General features: G+C 48.5%; 1 protein-coding gene across 1 annotated transcript in view; it reads left to right on the top strand.

The window, feature by feature from the left end:
• The first annotated feature begins 418 nt into the window (after positions 1-418).
• Sptbn4 (spectrin beta, non-erythrocytic 4) overlaps positions 419-18,325 on the top strand; it is an 83,796-nt gene continuing 65,889 nt past the window's right edge. The window contains 5 exon segments of the mRNA XM_036197817.1: positions 419-553; positions 5,042-5,234; positions 11,605-11,717; positions 12,254-12,454; positions 13,441-13,551. Of these exon segments, the coding sequence (XP_036053710.1) occupies positions 425-553; positions 5,042-5,234; positions 11,605-11,717; positions 12,254-12,454; positions 13,441-13,551 (747 nt within the window). The 5' untranslated portion in view covers positions 419-424.

Raw genomic sequence — 18,325 nt, 5'->3', positions numbered from 1 at the left:
TCTGAGTTTATCACAATGTATCGCCCTGCAGGGCACTATACACTGTATGGGTGACTACATATGACACTATTGGTGGTGGCTGTATCTGAGTGAATGACCCTGCAGGGCACATTCCAGAGAGGAAAACATTGCCAATGACTTTGTGACAGTTCGAACGTTTGACCCTGCGTGACCCCCGTGCGAAAGAGTGACACCGTGAGAGTGTGCATGTGGAGACGGTGTGCGTGACGTTGCCAGAGGCCCGGTGTGTGTGAGTGGCAGTGTGGGAGTGTGTGACGCTGCCTCGAGAGCTCGCGAGCGCGGCTGTGCATCACCCGCGTGGCCCGGTGTGTGACAGCGCGGGCGGCGGGGCGGCGTGCGGGAGGGGTCCCGGGGGCGCGCGGAGCGGCTGCGGCGCGTGGGGGAGGCGCGGCGACGGCGGCGCATGCGGATCTGGCCGAGCGGCGGGCCGGCGGGGCCGAACAGAGCCGGGCCGGACCCGGCGGCGAACGCCGGCAGGGAGGGCGGTGCTGCGCGGCGAGCATCGGGGACCGCATCGGCGGCCGGCGCCCAGGTGAGCGGCGGTGCGGACCGCGGCCCTTCCCCAGCATCTCCCCACCTGGCCCTGCTTCATCCCCCGCACCCTGGCGGGCCCGAGCCCACGGGTCTGTGTCTGTTTAGCCGGGTGGAGGCTTGGGATCCAGCGTGCAGCGAACCCCTCATCCCCACCTAGCCCAGCCTCTGAGCCAGGCGTGGGTCACCCCAAGGCCTTGTCCTTCCTAGGCCCCCTTCCTCCGCATGGTAACTGGACCAAGCGGACAGAGAGGCGCGGCTTTGGAAGGGTTAAAGCGTTGGATCTCATCTCAGCGCCCAGATGGCCTTTGCTCGGGCCGGCAGGACCCCTCTTCCCATACATCTCCGCCCTCCTCCCTCCAAAGGCCGGAGCTGCTCCCTGGGCCCGGCAGAGAGCTCGCCAAGTGCTAAGTGCCTTCTTTGGCCCAAGTGTCCTCCATTGGGGAAACAGTTGTGACCACCCATTAACCGGGAAGAAATGAAAGCACAGAGAAACTGAGTTTAAGATACTAGGTTTCCACACAGCCAGCATAAAGCATTGAACCTACCTCTTGAACAGAACCCTGGACTCGCTAAGACCAAAGGGTGAAAACTCAGAGTTGGTTGGCTATGTTGCTCAGTGGTGGAGCACATGGAAATGTAAGGCTCTGGGTGCAATTCCCGGCACTCTGAGAGAAAGAAAAGAATAAGGAGAGATATGTATTGAGGGCTTGCTGTGTGCCAGATACCGTGTTTGCCTAGTGAACAACTGATTTCATCTTCAGACACCCTTAGGGTTTCCACAGATGACTCAATGAAGACCAGAGAGGGCAACTGACTTGGCTGAGGTCACACTGGTAGTCTGTAGGTAGCCATGTGGTCACTTACAGGTTTGTATGGGAGAAGGGAAGAAGAGCAGGGGGTTGGAGAGTGCCCACCAAAAGGAATAATCGACCCTTGGCCACAATTTACAACCTGCTTAGCATCTTAAACTCCCTAGTTTGTAGCTGTCTGGATCGGGATCTTTTGAAAAGAAGTGTTATTCTTTTTTTGTTTGTTTGTTTGCTTGTTTGTTTGTTTTTTTTTTTTTTTTTTTTTTCGAGACAGGGTTTCTCTGTGTAGCTTTGCGCCTTTCCTGGAACTCACTCTGTAGCCCAGGCTGGCCTCGAACTCACAGAGATCCGCCTGGCTCTGCCTCTCGAGGCATGTGCCACCACTGCCTGGCAAAAAGTGTTATTCTATTCTTACAGTCTTAGAAGTAGGCCTGAGGTATGTATGTGGGGCCTGTGTTGGCCACATACTTGCTGTCACTTACCCCTGTAAAATAGATATTCATAATGTATCAGGCTTCTAGAGGCAGACAGTGAATCAGCCAGCTATTGCTACTGTAATGCTGTGTAACAAAATCACAGCAAATCAAAACTTACCCCTCCCCCAACTCACTGTCTTGAAACACTAAACATTTATTTAGTAGTTTAGGTTAGATCTGATTGTCCAGTTCCTCAGGCCTCAGCTTGAGTAAAACATACTCAAGTTTTAGGGGTGTCACTGTGATGGGGGCATCCTTGGCTGTTGCTGGCTTCGGCTGGAGAGACTCTGGTCCTGGACCTATGCTCGTTTAAGATCACAGTTAGCCCAAGCAGTCTCCTGTGTCTAAGGCTCAGGACTGGCCAGCTAGTACCTCCCAGTCAACTGCTGTTCAAAGCAAGTCACATGCTAGGAGCCAGGGCCAAAGGGAAGGATGTATCCCCAGAACCCATAGACCTTTCTTCCCCTGGAAGTTGAAGAACAAAATAAAGAGTTAGTCACGTAGTAAAGGGTGGTGACTACAGGGGTGAATATTCGGGACATTAATACACTCAGTTTGAGTCCCAGCTGCTGACTTATCAAGGGAATTCCTCGATGCCTCAGTGCTCTCCTCTGTAAAATGGGCCTAATGATAACTGATCACTAAGGGATTAAATACATGAAAGCATATAAAGTCCCAAGCAAGGCAAGGGCTCAGATGTTTCCTCTTGCCATCACTGCTGCACTGTGGAATTCTGCAAAGAAAAGTGTTAGTATTCTCCAAAGACTACAAGGACTGTTTGCTGAACTATGGTAGGCACTGGCTTGGGTTAATCACCGCTGCTCTCTGAAGTGGCCAGGCTGAGTGTTATTATTATGGTGACTTAATTTTTGGTCAAAAATGTAGTTTTGGTGCCGGTCCTAGATCTTGCTCTGTAGACCAGGCTGGCCTTGAACTCACAGAGATCCACCTGCCTCTGCCTCCCAAGTGCTGGGATTAAAGGTGTGCACCACCCGGCCAATTTTTATTTTTTTAAGATTTATTCAAGGCTGAGCATAGTGGTGTATGCCTTTGGTCCCAGCACTGAGGAGACAGACACAGGTGGATTTCTGTGAGTTTGAGGCCAGCCTGGTCCACAAAGCCAGTTCCAGGACAGCCAGGACTATACAGAGAAACCCTGTCTTGAGAAACAAACAAAAAATCACTCACCATTTAGTAGTAGTATTTAATGATTTATTATTTTTTCTTTATGTTACATGTATTTGCTTGCTTGAGTTTATGTGAACTATGTGTGGGCAGGAGCTGATGGAGAGCAGGTTCCCCTGGAACTGAAGGTACTGGCAACTGTGAGCTACCATGTGGGTGCTGGGAACTGAACCTGGGTCCTCTGCAAAAGCAGTAAGTGTTCTTAACCACTGAACCATCTCCCCAGACCTTCTTACTGGTAGCCCAATGGGTCTTAAACTTGCTGTGTACCTGAGGCTTGAACTCCTCATCCTCCTGCCTCTGTTTCCCAAGTACTGTGTTGGGATTGCAGACATCATCCATCCAGGCCCATTGTGTATGTGTGTGCGTGTGCGTGTGTGTTTGTCTGCATGCATCAACATTTTTTTGTTTTTGTTTTTTAGAGACAGGGTTCCTCTGTGCAGCTCTGGCTGTCCTAGAACTCACAGAGATCTGTCTGCCTCTACCTCCTGAGTGCTGGGATTAAAAGTGTGTGCCATCACTGCTCAGCTCTTTTATTTATTTCTTTATTTATTAATTATTTATTTATCCATTTATTTATTTATTTATTTATTTATTCATTCATTCATTCATTCATTCATTCATTTATTTATTTAAAGTTAGAGTCTCTCACTGACTGGCTAGATGGGTGGGCCAGTGAGCTCCGTGTGTCTCTGCCCTAATCATCATTAACTAGGGTTACAAATGTACACTGCTGTGCCCCACTTTTTATGTGGATGCCGGACACTGAAACTCCGGTCTCATGTTTGTGCTGCAGGCATTTTAGGGACAGTCCCAGAAGACAACGACGACAATGATGATAAAAATTGAGTCTAAGTCTCACTATGTAGCCCTTGTTGGCCTGAAACTTACTATGTAGGTCAGGCTGGCCTTAAACCCATAGAGACCCACCTGCCTCTGCTTTCTGAGTGGATGGGATTAAAGATGTGCGCCACCATGCCTGGCTTGGCTTATTATTATAATAATAATTATTATTATTTGTAGTTAGAGTTTTCCTGCCTGGCCCAGTCAGGACAAATCTCTCTTACCCGCCAGTCCCACAGCCGCTCAGACCCAACCAAGAAAGCACACAGAAACTTACATTGTTTACAAACTGTATGGCCGCAGCAGGCTTCTTGTTATCTACTTCTTCTATCTTAAATTAACCCATTTCTGTTAATCTATACTTTGCCACATGGCTCATGGCTTACCAGTGTCTTTACATGTTGCTTTTCATGGCGGCGGCTGGCGGTGTCTCTCCCCAGCCTTCTACTTCCCAGAATTCTCCTCTCTCTTGTCCCGCCTATACTTCCTGCCTGGCCACTGGCCAATCAGAACTTTATTTACACAGAGCGATATCCACAGCAATTATTATTGTTGTTGTTGTTATTTGATATTGTATGTGTGTGTGTGTTTAGGTACATATGGGTACAGATGCCTGGGAAAGCTAGAGATCAACTTGGGTGCCATCCTTCGGGCGATGTACATCTTGTTTTGGAGACAGATCCTTTGCTTGGCTGGAAGCTCAGAGATTAGGGTGGCCGGCCAGTGAGCCCCAGGGATCTGTTTGTCTTCCCTAGTGCTGGGTTTACAAGCATGTACTACTCTACATCTGATTTGATATGTGGGTTCTGGGGATTGAATTCAGTCAGCTCAGTACACTCCCGAGCAAAGCACATTACTCACTGAGCTGTCTCTCCAGCTACCATGATTTGCTTCTTTGAGACAAAATTTAGCTACATAGCCCAGGCTAGCCTGAAATTCCTGACCTTCCTGCCTCAACCTCCCAACTGTGGGATCACTGCCCATCACAACCAGCTTTTAAATTTCCATTATTTACTTGTTTATTTGTGGTGTTATTGTTGTTCTCTTGTGAAAGACAGAGAAACCCAGCCTGAGACCGGGAGCTGAGAACATGGGCACTCACTGAGAGCCTGAGAAGTGGTCCTCTGAGCGCAGGCCGATTTCCTGCTCTGACCTTTCTCTCCCCATTCCCAGGCCTTGCCGTCCCCAATGGCACAAGTTCAAGGAGAAGTGGACAACATGGAGGGCCCACCAGCCTCCAACAACAACAACAACCCCGCAGCCCGCTGGGAGAGCCCAGATCGGGGCTGGGATCGGGAGCCCCCGGCAGCTGCCAACACCACCCCGGCATCACTCTTTGAGTGCTCACGGATCAAGGCCTTAGCAGGTACCTGGAAAGGAGGGCTGAGGGGTACAGGGGCATAGGACCGTGGGAGGGAGGCTCAGCGGTACTGGGTCTCTTAGCGCCTGAGAATCTTGATGGCTGGGAGGCTGAAGGGTCTGTTCTGCTGATCAGCTCTGCCAGTGAACTTCCCACTGAGATGCAGATGGGTTGGCATCTGTGGTGTGTAATGCAGCCACCGCCTGTGAACACTCCAAGTATGGCCAGTGCTCCTCTATGGACTGCTTTAATTCGACTTAGTTCTAATTTACTTGAGTTGAAATAATGAGCTGGGACTCGGGATTGCTGGGTGAGGCAACTTTCCAAATGCACAGTCCCAGAACTATGGGATTTCTTTTTTCTTTTCTCAGAGACATATTGGTGAAATTATTAAGGCCACTCCATGTAGTTAAAAGGGAGGTTTATTTTGTGGGGTAACTTACAAATGAAGGGATAGGTTGTAGGGTCTGGCAAAGGTATGGCGCAGTCCGGCAGTGTTCTCTGGAGAACTCTGCTCGGTCTACCTCCAGCGTCCAGGGTCCCGGAACCAAGAGAGACCTCTCCTCTCCATCCGGGTCTTCAGCTTCCTCCCTCAGCCCCGCCTTGTGGGCGTGACCATAACCGAAGCCTCAATGTTTTTGGAACTTCCAGGCCAAGGTTGGGATGGCTACCCACTACAGAGACAGGGTTTGTCTGTGTACCCCTGGCTGTCTTGGAACTTGCTCCATTGTGTCCAGTCTGGCCTCGAACTCAGAGATGCTCCTACCTCTGCCTCTCAAGTGCTAGGATTAAAGGTGTGCACTATCACTGCTCAGCAGGATTTGTTTGTTTGTTTCTCAAGACAGGGTTTCTCTGTGTCTCCCTGGCTGTCCTGGAACTCACTCTGTAGAGCAGGCTGGCCTCGAACTCACAGAGATCCACTTGCCTCTGCCTCCCGATTAAAGGCCTGTGAAGACCTGTGCCTTCACAACCCCGCTCTCATTTTCTTTCTTTAAAATTTCTCCTTTTAGATTTTGAAAAATTTATTTTATGTGTATGAGTGTTTTTTGTCTGTCTGTATGTCTGTGCACCACATGCATTCCTGGTACTTACAGAGGTGGTGAGCCTCCACATGGATTCTGGGAATCGAACCTGGGTCCTTTGCAAGATCGACAAGCTGAGCCAGCTCTCCAGCTCTCATTTTCTCTTCTGGGGGCCAGGTCTTAAAGTATAACCCCAGAATTCACAGCCTTCCTCCTGCCTCAGCTTCCTGAGCAGCAGAGCTCGTCCTGACATGTCCAGTGGCTCTAGTTTAGGGCTTTGTTTGTATTGTTTACATTTTAAAAAATAATGTATTATCTCTAAGTATGTGGGGGTGTCTTGGGATGCTCTCTGGCCTCCTGAGAGGGAAGTCAGCAGTCACATGTTCAGCTGGGGTGACCTTTTGCAGTCTGACGTGGCTGAACTCCCACAGATTGTGCTTGTGTGTCTCACAGTAGAGTATCCTATCAGTGTGTATGTTTTATATTTGTTTGTTTTTATTTATTGAGACAGGGTTTCTCTGTGTAGCCCTGGCTGTCCTGGAACTCAGTATGAAGACAAGGCTGGCCTGGAACTCACAGAGATCCATCTTCATCTACCTCCCAAGTCCTGGGATTAAAGACATGTGCTGCCATGCCTGGCATATATTTTAATTTTTAAACAAAAAAGTTTATGTGAGCTGGGCAGTGAAGGTACATGCTATACAGAGATATCTTATCTAAAAAACAAAACAAAAACAAAAACAAAAAAATCCAAGTCAAAATAAAGTAAAACAAGTTCATGGTGTGTGGATGATTTGCTCATAGATGTATGTGTGTGCAGTGTGTGTGTGTGTGTGCATGCAATGCCCTCGGAGACCAGAAGAGGGCATTAGGTGTCCTCATCTATCATCTTCCACCTAGTGTTTTGAGGGAAACTGTCTCCCTGACCTTGACTTTTTGAGTTTTCTGAACTAGACTTGAAGACAAAAGCTCTGGTAATCCTGCCTTCCTGTCATCTCACAGCTGGGGTTACAGGCCTGGATGAGATGCCTGGCTTCTTATGTGCATGCTGGGATCTGAACTCAGGTCCTCATGATTGTTCAGCAAATGCTCTTAGCCATTGAGCCATCTCTCCAGCCTCTGTTTTCTGTTTGTTTTTCATTGTGTGTGTGCATGAAGTACATGTGTAGGTGTGCTTGCTGTGATATGTATGGCATGTGGAGGGCAGAGGACAACCCTGTAGAGTCAGCTCTCTCGTCCTACCTTTTCCTGGATTCCAGGGCTTGAACATGGGTCACCAGACTTGTACAAGCAAGTGCCCTTACCCACTGAGCTATCTCACCGGCCCTGTTTTCCTCCCTTCCTTCCTTCCTCCCTCCCTCCCTCCCTCCCTCCCTCCCTCCGTTCCTTCCTTCCTTCCTTCCTTCCTTCCTTCCTTCCTAACTTCCTAACTTCCTTCCTTCCTCTTTCTTTCCCCCTCTCTCTCCCTTTCTTTCTTTCTCTCTCTCTCTCTCTCTCTCTTTCTTTCTTTCTTTCTTTCTTTCTTTCTCTTTTTCTAGAGTTATCACATATACAGCGTTCTGCCTGCAGGCCAGAAGAGGGCACCAGATCTCATTACAGATGGTTGTGAGCCACCACGTGGTTGCTGGGAATTGAACTCAGGGACCTCTGGGAGAATCGTCAGTGCTCTTAACCTCTGAGTTATCTCTCCAGCCTCTCTCTTCTTCTTCTTCTTCTTCTTCTTCTTCTTCTTCTTCTTCTTCTTCCTCTTCCTCTTCCTCTTCTTCTTTTCTTTTCTTTTCATTTCTTTTTTGACATATCCCACCTCAGCTTCCTAAGTGCTGGGATTACAGATATGTACCACCACATGACTTTTGACAGTATCTTGCTTTGTGGCTTAGGCTGGTCTCAAATTCCCAGTGTTTCTGCTCAGCTTCCCAACTTCTAGGATCACTGACATTTATTACTGTGCCCTGGCATGCTGCACTCTTTCATGTCTTTGGTTTATTCATTCACTATCGTGCTTGTGCACTTCATCCGTGATGCCCCATACATAGAGTTAATTCTTTGCCTTGCTGTGTAAGACTCCACCCACAGTGTAGACATGCCACAGTCTATTTGTTGACCTGTTGCTGTGCATTTGAGTAGCGTCAGGTTGGGACTACAAATGGTGATTCTGTCGAGTTCTAGCACATGTTTGGGTGGGGCTTCTAAGTGGCCAGTGCACGAAACTGGGAGTGAACTTGATGCAGTATAGAGTGTATGCATACACTGAGTGTATGGATACACTGAGGAGTGTGTGGATACACTGAGGAGTGTGTGGATACACTGAGGAGTGTGTGGATACACTGAGTGTATGGATACACTGAGGAGTGTGTGGATACACTGAGGAGTGTGTGGATACACTGAGTGTATGGATACACTGAGGAGTGTGTGGATACACTGAGTGTGTGGATACACTGAGTGTATGGATACACTGAGGAGTGTGTGGATACACTGAGGAGTGTGTGGATACACTGAGTGTATGGATACACTGAGGAGTGTATGGATACACTGAGGAGTGTGTGGATACACTGAGGGTATGGATACACTGAGTGTATGGATACACTGAGGAGTGTATGGATACACTGAGGAGTGTATGTATACAATGAGTGTGTGGATAAACTGAGTGTATGGATACACTGAGGAGTGTGTGGATACACTGAGGAGTGTATGGATACACTGAGGAGTGTGTGGATACACTGATTGTATAGATACACTGAGGAGTGTGTGGATACACTGAGTGTATGGATACACTGAGGAGTGTATGGATACACTGAGGAGTGTATGGATACAATGAGTGTGTGGATACACTGAGTGTATGGATACACTGAGGAGTGTGTGGATACACTGTATGGATACACTGAGGAGTGTGTGGATACACTGAGGAGTGTATGGATACACTGAGGAGTGTGTGGATACACTGAGTGTGTGGATACACTGAGTGTATGGATACACTGAGTGTATGGATACACTGAGGAGTGTGTGGATACACTGAGTGTATGGATACACTGAGGAGTGTGTGGATACACTGAGGAGTGTGTGGATACACTGAGGAGTGTATAGATACACTGAGTGTATGGTGGAATAAAGCTTTTAATGGCTTAGAGTCTATAATAGATGTTAGAGTCTCAGGGGGATATTTGAGGACTGGGTCCTGTGCTCAAGAACTGACTGAGGGAGGCAGGAAGGATGCCTTAGCAGACTGCTCTTACTGTGAACCCAAGTTCATGTCACATCACACCTTCCAGGCAGCTCCCAGCTGCCTGTAACTCCAGCTGTGGGGACCCAACACCTCTAGTCTCTCCTACATACACGTACCCACACAGAGACACATAATGTTAAGAATAAAGAAAACGGGGCTGGAGAGATGGCTTAAGAGCACTGGCTGTTCTTCCAGAGGTCCTGAGTTCAATTCCCAGCAACCACATGGTGGCTCACAACCATCTGTAATGAGATCTGGTGCCCTCTTCTGGCCTGCAAGCATGCATGCAGGCAAAACACTATATACATAATACATAAATCTTAAAAAAAAAACAACAATAAATATAACAGGGGTGGAGAGATGGCTCAGCTGTTGTTGCTCTCTCAGAGGTCCTGGATTCCATTCCCAGCACCCATGTCACAACCACCTGTCATTTGAGTTCTAGGAGATTCAATGCCCTCCTCTGGCCTCTGAGGTCACCAGGCATGTTTGTGGTGCAAATGTAGATGCGTAAAGTATTTATATACATAAAATAAAATGAGCGAATCTAAAATGAATGTTAGTAAATACAATAAATATGTTTTAAAGAAGAACTGGCTTTGGCATGTGGATTCCAAGGCAGAGAAGCAATACTCCTCTAAGGGAGCATCGCACGGCCTCAGGGCCCCAGCTGTGATGCCTGTGCACAGCCTCATTTACCTATTTGGTGATGGCATTCACACTTGTCTCTAGTCCCAGCCTCTTCTCAGGGTTTCCAGTGGCCTCCTGAGTGTGTCCCCCAACTCACCTCCTAGACCTGCAACTATAATATCTCAAACTGCCTTCAGAGCAAAGACTTCCTCTTGGCCCTATCCAGGGCAGCCCACCGCCCCATCCTCAGAGCACAGCTCTGCATTTCCTCATCTCCAATCCCTCCACCATTGCTTCAACACCCACCTCCCGAGTATCTTCCTTACATGCCTTCTTTTTTTATATGTCCCCCCCCCCCCGACCTATCTGCCTTCTTTTCCCATATCCCACCCTGGTCCTGATCTGGCTGTCACCCTCTTGCAGGGCACTGGAGATGGAATCGGTGCATTCTGGGTAAGTGCCCTATCAATGAGCTACACTTCCAGCCCTCCTGCTTCTACTCCAGAAGGATCTTTCTAGATTTGATTGTATATTTTCCCTTGATTAAAAAACAAAACCTCAGGGGTTAGAGAGATAGTTCAGTGGTTGAGATCACTGACTGCTCCTCCAGAGGACTCAGGTTCAATTCCCAGGACCCACATGTCCGCTCACAACTGTCTGTGATTCCAGTTCCAGGGGACCTGACATCCATGGCAAAACACATTACAAAAAAAAAAAAAAAAAAAAAAAATCTCTGAACTGGGCGTGGTAGTACACACCTGTAATCTCAGTACTGGGAGGTGGGGACAATCAGGAGTTCAAGATCATCCTCTGCAACCTAAAGAGTTGAAGGCCAATTTACACCACAAGTGACCCTGCCTTAAAAAAAAGAAATCTGTAGTCTGTTACCATCTCAGACAAAATAAAACCTAAACGCTAACATCAGGTCTCTCAGCCCTGCTAACTCCTCTGAGCTCTTCCCCACCTCCCCCCTCTTGCCTCCTGGTCACTAACTCCAGTGTTCTTTGATACTTCAGGAGGCAAAGCTAGTCCCACCTCAATGTCTTTGCATCTTCTGCCTCCCTATCTCCTGGGGTTGAGGTCAAGGCCTCATGCCTGCTAGGCAGGCGCTTCACCACTGAGTGTGCCTATGCCCAGCACACTCTCCATTTTTGTATATAATTCAAACATCAGCATTTCATCCATCTTCTGGCCATCATGTCTAAGATGTCAGCAACACTAATGTGATATTTTGTATCTCTTAACTGCTTTAAAATCATCTTCTTTCCTGCATAGCTTTGTTTCGATAAAGCCTTTAAAAAAAATTCTCCTCTTCAGCCCTGCCCCTCCCCCACCTAGGACCTATAAGCAGGTCATCTTGGGGTGGACGGGAGTAATTTCCTCTATCTAGAGATACTCCCTTCTCCCTACATGCCTGGCATATCCATACATTTGTATATTGTCTGTCTTCCTTCACAGTGTGAGCTCCATAAAAGCCGAGTGTGTCTGATCATTTCCGTAGCAAGATCGCCTGATTGGAGCTGCAGCTCCAACCCCCAGCTCCATGTAACTCAGAATGTTAAAACCATCACGCTGGGTGTAGAGATGAATGCCTGGGACCCCAGCTCTCAGGAGGCAGGGTCACAAGGGTCACTGACAGTCTGACGGCCAGCCCCAGCTACAGTGTGGGAGCCTGTCTCAAAACTCCAAATAATAATAATAATAAGATGGCTGCTGAGATAGTGCATCAGGTAAAGGCACCTGCTGCTAAGCCTGACAGCCCAAGAGTTCAATCCTCAAGACCCATGTGGTGTGAGGACAGAACTGTGCCCTGAAAGTTGTCCCTTGACCTCCACACTAATGCTCTGGAGGACATATTCGCACATCAAATGTAATTTTAAAAACCCACCAGTTTCCTCATTGGTAAAGTGAGCTAACTAATGCTACCTAATTTAAGGGTTCTGTGTGTATTCAATGTCATCATTTAGGATAGAGTGTGGCAGTGTAAACAGTGTAGATACAGTTATAGCAATAAGGGCGATCACAATATTGTTTATCTTTGTTTTCACTTCCACCACCTGGTTACAGAGTTCCTGGAAGATGGGAGGAAAATTTGGGGGAGGAAGAAGTGAGTAGATGGGAGTGTCCTCCTAAGGCTCTGTGTTGGGCAGCGGGCTGTGTTGGGGAGTGGGGAGTCACGGGAGGTCACCTGGAAGCGTAGGATGATGGTCCAGACCAGCCCCAGCGTCAGCCGGTGGTTCCCGTCCACGATGTCATGTGACCCCACGTTCTCCAGGTGCACACGCTGCTCCTTCAGGAACTGCAGGGCCTTGTCCACGTTCTCCAGCGAGTGGATCCGCATGCGGCCGCGAGTGGGCCTCGGCTAGGGCAGCGGGGGCGGGAGAGCATTGAGTGATGGGGACCTGGCCAAGGGCAGGAACCCTTGGCTCTGCCCCCGCTCATAGCCAAGGCCACGCCCCTTCAATCTCATCCAGGACTCACGACTCATTCGATCCCGGCGGGTTCAAGGCTAGTCTGGGCCACAGAGTTCCAAGCTAGCCCGGGATAAGCCGCAGTCTCACATTGCCCTACCTCCACAAGCCCTTGGGTTTTTTGTTTGTTTGCTTCTGTTTTTTGCTTGTTTCGTTCTTTCAAGTGGACATCCCTTCGCGATTTGCCTGGCCACATCCCTCATCCAGAAGCCCTGCTCCTTCCTTTGCAGGTGTCCTCCGACAGGACCCTTCCTCTTTCTTTTCGGTAGCTCAGTTCCTGCCACTGGGCTTTGTTCCCACACAGCCGCGGCCCTCACAGCTCCCTCAGAGTTCTGGGCTCTAGACCTTGAAAGTGCTCGCTGCCCCATCATAGTCACAGTGTGAGATGGGCTCCATCAGACCCCAAAACACAGCCCCAGGCCATACAGCAAGACATTCACACAATACTGCTTTGTCCCCAGACACCCTTGGCCTCACCCCACCAACCCAGACTGCCCCACAACTGCAATCTCCTGCCTCACTCCATCAAATGGCCCCGGCTTCCAAGTTGTTCCTTCTTTACAGGCACGCCCCTTGGTACTTCCTAACCCGGCTGTCCCTTCTAAGCTCTTCGCTTCTCAGCCTACTCCACCCCTCCCTGGAGCCCTACCTCTCCAACCAGGCTCTTCCTCTCCAACAGATCCCGCCCTCCTCCCTTCCCCCGCGCCCCGCAGGAGTCTCACCGCCTCCAAAAAGCCCCAGCCCTTCAACTGTGCCCCGCCCTTACCAATCTGAATAAGGAGACCCCTGCCCGCCCTGCCCTTTAGCGCTCTCTAACTGTACCTTAGCCAAGGCCCTATTAGAACCCTTATTCCCCCGCCCTCAAGGCACCCCCTCACCAGCTGCTCCCCCGACAGCACTTCCAGGAGCCGGGTGAGCACAAAGCCATCCCGAAGGTCTGCATAGAGGTCCCCGATGTGGCAGCCCACGCGGGCGAGGTGGGAATTAACCCACTTGGTGAAGGTTTTCTTCTGCACAGCCTCTCGCTCATCTGAAAGAAACAAATACTGAGCCCAGCCTTCCCAGGAGTCCCTCATCTACTTCTAGCGTCCCTCCACCAGCCTCCAATCTTCTGCTAGCCCAAGACTGGGTCCAGGCACCTCCTCCAGCCTGGATGCCTCCACTACCTGCTGCTGCATGGCTAGTGACAACACACCCGCTCTTTACATCTTTCCTAAGATACCATCCTCCCGGGATACCTTCCTGGCTCGCTATCCTGACATCATCCATCCATCCATCCAATATTTGAGTGGCATAGAACTCCGAGTAGTAAATGAAGCCGGTACACACAGGGACACTGGGGAGCCGGGATGGGGTTAAGGATTAAGAGGGTCAAGAAGAGAGCTGCGGATGGCGGGAGGCAGAGCCAGGCGGATCTCTGTGAGTTCGAGGCCAACCTGGTCTACAACGCGAGTTCCAGGACAGCCAAGGTTACACTGAGAAACCCTGTCTCAACCCCCATCCCAAAAGAAGAGAGCTGTACCCGAGTGCTTTCACTGGTCGCTATATGGAGGGTTCATCAGAAAGGGCAAGAAGGACAGTCAGAGGTTCTGCAAGATTGGGGAAGAGAGCCTGGAGAGCGAAGATGAGGCCAGACCAAGGCAGAAACTGTAAGAGCCAGGAAAGGGAGATGTACTGGGAAGATAATTGGGGTTAAAAACAAGATGGCAGCGGTTGGAGACTTAGCTCAAGGGTAGAGTGCTTGCCTGGCCAACACGAAGAACTGTGGCATCTGACAGCTGTGGAGAGAGGTGGAGAAGAGGAGGCACAAGGGAGATTGTGCAGCCCCTGAAGACAGGAATGTCCAAAGCCACCTCTCCACCAGAGTGAGAATATCGGCAGACACAGCTCCAGGTCCCTGGATTAGCAGGGACGGGGGGGGGGGGGGGGGGGGGGTCCATTCTGTTTTACTTGCAAACAGGGAAAACTTTAAGGATCTTGCCATGTGTGATGTGTATGTGTATGTTTATGTGTGTTCACACAACTTGTGGGAGTGAGTTCTCTCCTTTCACCGTGCAGGTTCTGGGGATCAAAATCAGACCATCTGACTTGGTAGTAAGCATTTCTCCACCCCTTTCCTTGTTCTGCCATCCCTCCATCCCTGCTTTCTTCTTCTTTTTTTTTTTTTTTTTTTTGGGGGGGGGGAGTGAGGGAACATGAGTGCCAGAACATGCATGTGCTACAGCCTGCATATGGAGAGGTCAGAAGACAATCTGTGAGGGTCAGTTCTTTCCCTCTAGCAAATGGGATTTGAATCCCAGGGATTGAACTCCGGCTTATACCAGATACCCTGGCCACTCCACTGAGCCATCTCTCTGGCCCACTTTCTCTCTCTCTCTCTCTCTCTCTCTCTCTCTCTCTCTCTCTCTCTCTTTCTTTCTTTCTTCTTTCCTACTTTTTTCCCCCTCATGCACTCCAGGCTGGCTTTGAACATACTTTGAGGCTGACCTTAAACTCTCAATCCTCCTGCATCCCAAATTCAGGATAGCAACCATAACACTACACTTGGATGATTTTTGTTTCACTTTAGGAGCATCTTGTAATGTGAGCTATAATTCAAATATTTTATATTTACTTATTTATTCATTTATTGACATAGGCTCTTATTTTATAGCATGGACTGGCTTTGAACTCACCATCCCCCTGCCTCAGTCTCTCTCGACCAGGATCCCCAGCATGGACCACTGTTGGGATAATAGTTTTGTACACTGTGTAAAGATGTGTCTCTGTTCTACTTCACCTGCCTAAGGCACCTTCTGATTGGTTTACTAGAGGGCTGGATAGCCAATAGCTAGGCAGGAGAGGATAGCTGGGACTTCCGGCAGAGAGAGGAATTCTGGGAAAGAATCTGAGGCGAGAAATTCACCAGCCAGATGCAGAGGAAGTTGGACATATGGTACTGAGGAGAGGTAATGAATGAGCCATGTGGCAGAATGTAGATTAAACAGGTTAATTTAAGTCTTAAGAGCTAATTGGAAACAAGCCTAAGCTAAGGCCAAGCTTAAAAAGTCTCCCTGCTATAATTCAGGAGTTGGTGTTACAAAGAAAGACCACCATGCCTAGGTTAAAACTAAAATGTTTTAAAGTTTGAATTTACAGGCTGGCTTAATGACTTGTACCTGTAATCCCAGAATGTGGGGCACAGAAGAAGAAGGATCAGAAGTTCAAGGCCAGACCTGACTGTGTAAGACTATGTCTCAGCCTCCCCCCACCACTCAAAAACAAAAACAAAAAACAAAAAATGGTGGCCAGGCATGTTGGAGCATACCTTGAATCCCAGCACTCAGGAGACAAAGACACAAGGATCTCAGTGAGTTAGAGACCAACCTGGTCTGGATCATGGTCACAGAGAAAGTAAAGCCTCAAATCAGGTGAGAACATTATATGATTAGGCATAGAGCTCCTGGTTCATACAGTAACTATACTGGGTATTTGCACATTTCATTTTTTAATGATTTTTTAAATTTTATGCATATGGTTGCTTTGCCCTTGTCTGTGTACCATGAGCATGCCTGGTGCAAGCAGAGACCAAAAACAGGAGTGGGATCCCATGGAGCTGGAGTTACAGACAACTGTGAGATGTCATGTGGCTGCTGGGAATCGAACCCAGGTCCCCTGCAAGGGCAGCCAGCGCTTAAGCCCTGAACTACTTCTCCAGCCCCATATTTGGTTTTCCGAGACAGGGTCTCACAGTTCATGCAGTCTTCTTGCCTCACCTCCCAAGTACCTCTACTCATTATAAATGCACTTTCTGTGTGTTCCAGCTTCTTAACTTCCAGTGAGTCTGTGTTTCATAACTAAAAATAAAGAAAAAAAAAAAAAACTGCATCCTGGCTTTCATATTGCTTCCCCAAATCTTACAAGCTAGAAAGCCACAGGCCACAGAGCACACAATAGGGAGTCCCTCCTTGGAGGCTCCCTGGCACGGGTGCTTCCTTCAGGACTATCCAGAAGGGAACAAGCTTCGGAACCCTTTCCATCATGTGCACTTGGCTCTATTTGTTACCGCAGCTTAGAACATACAGTTACATCCCCAAATAATATTAGTCGCAATTAAAGTTTTCTGCTAGTTCAGAAATAACGAAATGTATTTCCAGCCTATTTTTCCCCACAATATGAAACCTGCAATAATTACCTTTTATCCCAAAATACATTTTCTTTTTCTTTTAGTACCACTAGAGATTGAATTAAAGGCCTCTAGCCTGATAAGAAAATGCTCTACCACTGAGCCACACCCTCAGCCCTTCACTGGGGATTCTAGGCAGTGGCTTTACCACTGAGCCATACCCCAGCCCCTCACTGGGGGATTCTAGGCAGTGGCTTTACCACTGAGCCACACCCCAGCCCCTCACTGGGGGATTCTAGGCAGTGGCTTTACCACTGAGCCAAACCCCAGCCCCTCACTGGGGGATTCTAGGCAGGGGCTCTACCACTGAGCCACACCTCCAGCCCCTCACTGGGGGATTCTAGGCAGGGGCTCTACCACTTAGCCACATCCATAGCCAAAAGTACATTTTTTGTCCCACTCACTATTAAAGCTAGCACTTTACACTTTGGTAGCATAATTCACACTTTGGTTAGTATTTCAAATTGCATCTTGAATGCTAAACTCTCATTTAAAATCAAGTGTGCATATGTTAATAGTAATCCCAAACACAACATCATGTTTGTTTAAATGTGGGTTTCATTGTGTTGGGACAGCATGGGGGCCTGTGTGAACCCATGATCATCAATCCCACATGTGAATGTGATGACAAGAAAATTATGTATTTGTTATTGAGCCTCCAACAGCTAATATGCATGCCAAAGAGTGGGTGTGGCATATAGTGAAGCAAGTGAAATTCAGTACAGCCCCAGAGTGGTGCCCACCACTGACAAACAGAGTCAGGCTTGAGACTAACAGGAAGCTTGTGACCTCTCAATGTTATCTCTCCTCTCTGGGCCTCTGCCTTCTTTTAAGAAGGGGTCTTGATATGCAGCTCTGCCTGGCCTGATAGCTGTAGACTAGGTTGTCCTTGAGTTTGTGACAATCTTCCTGCCTGTGGCCCTCAAGCTCTGGGATTATAGGTGTGAGCCTCCCATTTGTAAAGAGGAATTTAGAATAGACTTGAGGGTTTTTTTAAAAAATAGATTCTAGAGAATCCTGGAATTGTAGGAATTTAAGGTTGAAGGAACAAGACCCTGAGAAATTCTTTTTTGTGTTTTTTTTTGTAATTTTATTTTGATAATATTCAAAGAGCATTCATTAAAGCCTATCCTAGATCACATGGATGGTGACTTCATAAGGGACAATGTTGTGGCTTTGAGAATTTCTGATCACAATCTGTTAATATGAAGCAGGGATCAAAATTGGAGATGCCCAGGCTGGGAGATATGTATATATGTAAATGGTAGAGCCCCTGCCTAGAATCCCCCAGTGAGGGGTTGGGGTGTTCTCAGTGGTAGAGCCCCTGCCTAGAATCCCCCAGTGAGGGACTGGGGTGTGGCTCAGTGGTAGAGCCCCTGCCTAGAATCCCCCAGTGAGGGGCTGGGGTGTGGCTCAGTGGTAGAGCCCCTGCCTAGAATCCCCCAGTGAGGGGCTGGGGTGTGGCTCAGTGGTAGAGCCCCTGCCTAGAATATCCCTGTGAGAGGCTGGACCCAGTGGTAGGACACATTCTTAGAACAGGCAAGGTCCTAGGTTCAGTACCTAGAATTGTCAACTCAAAATTCTTT

The sequence above is a fragment of the Onychomys torridus genome, chromosome 1 (assembly GCF_903995425.1).
Source record: "Onychomys torridus chromosome 1, mOncTor1.1, whole genome shotgun sequence".
Taxonomy (NCBI): Eukaryota; Metazoa; Chordata; class Mammalia; order Rodentia; family Cricetidae; genus Onychomys; species Onychomys torridus.
This window is presented reverse-complemented; position numbering and strand designations above follow the sequence as displayed.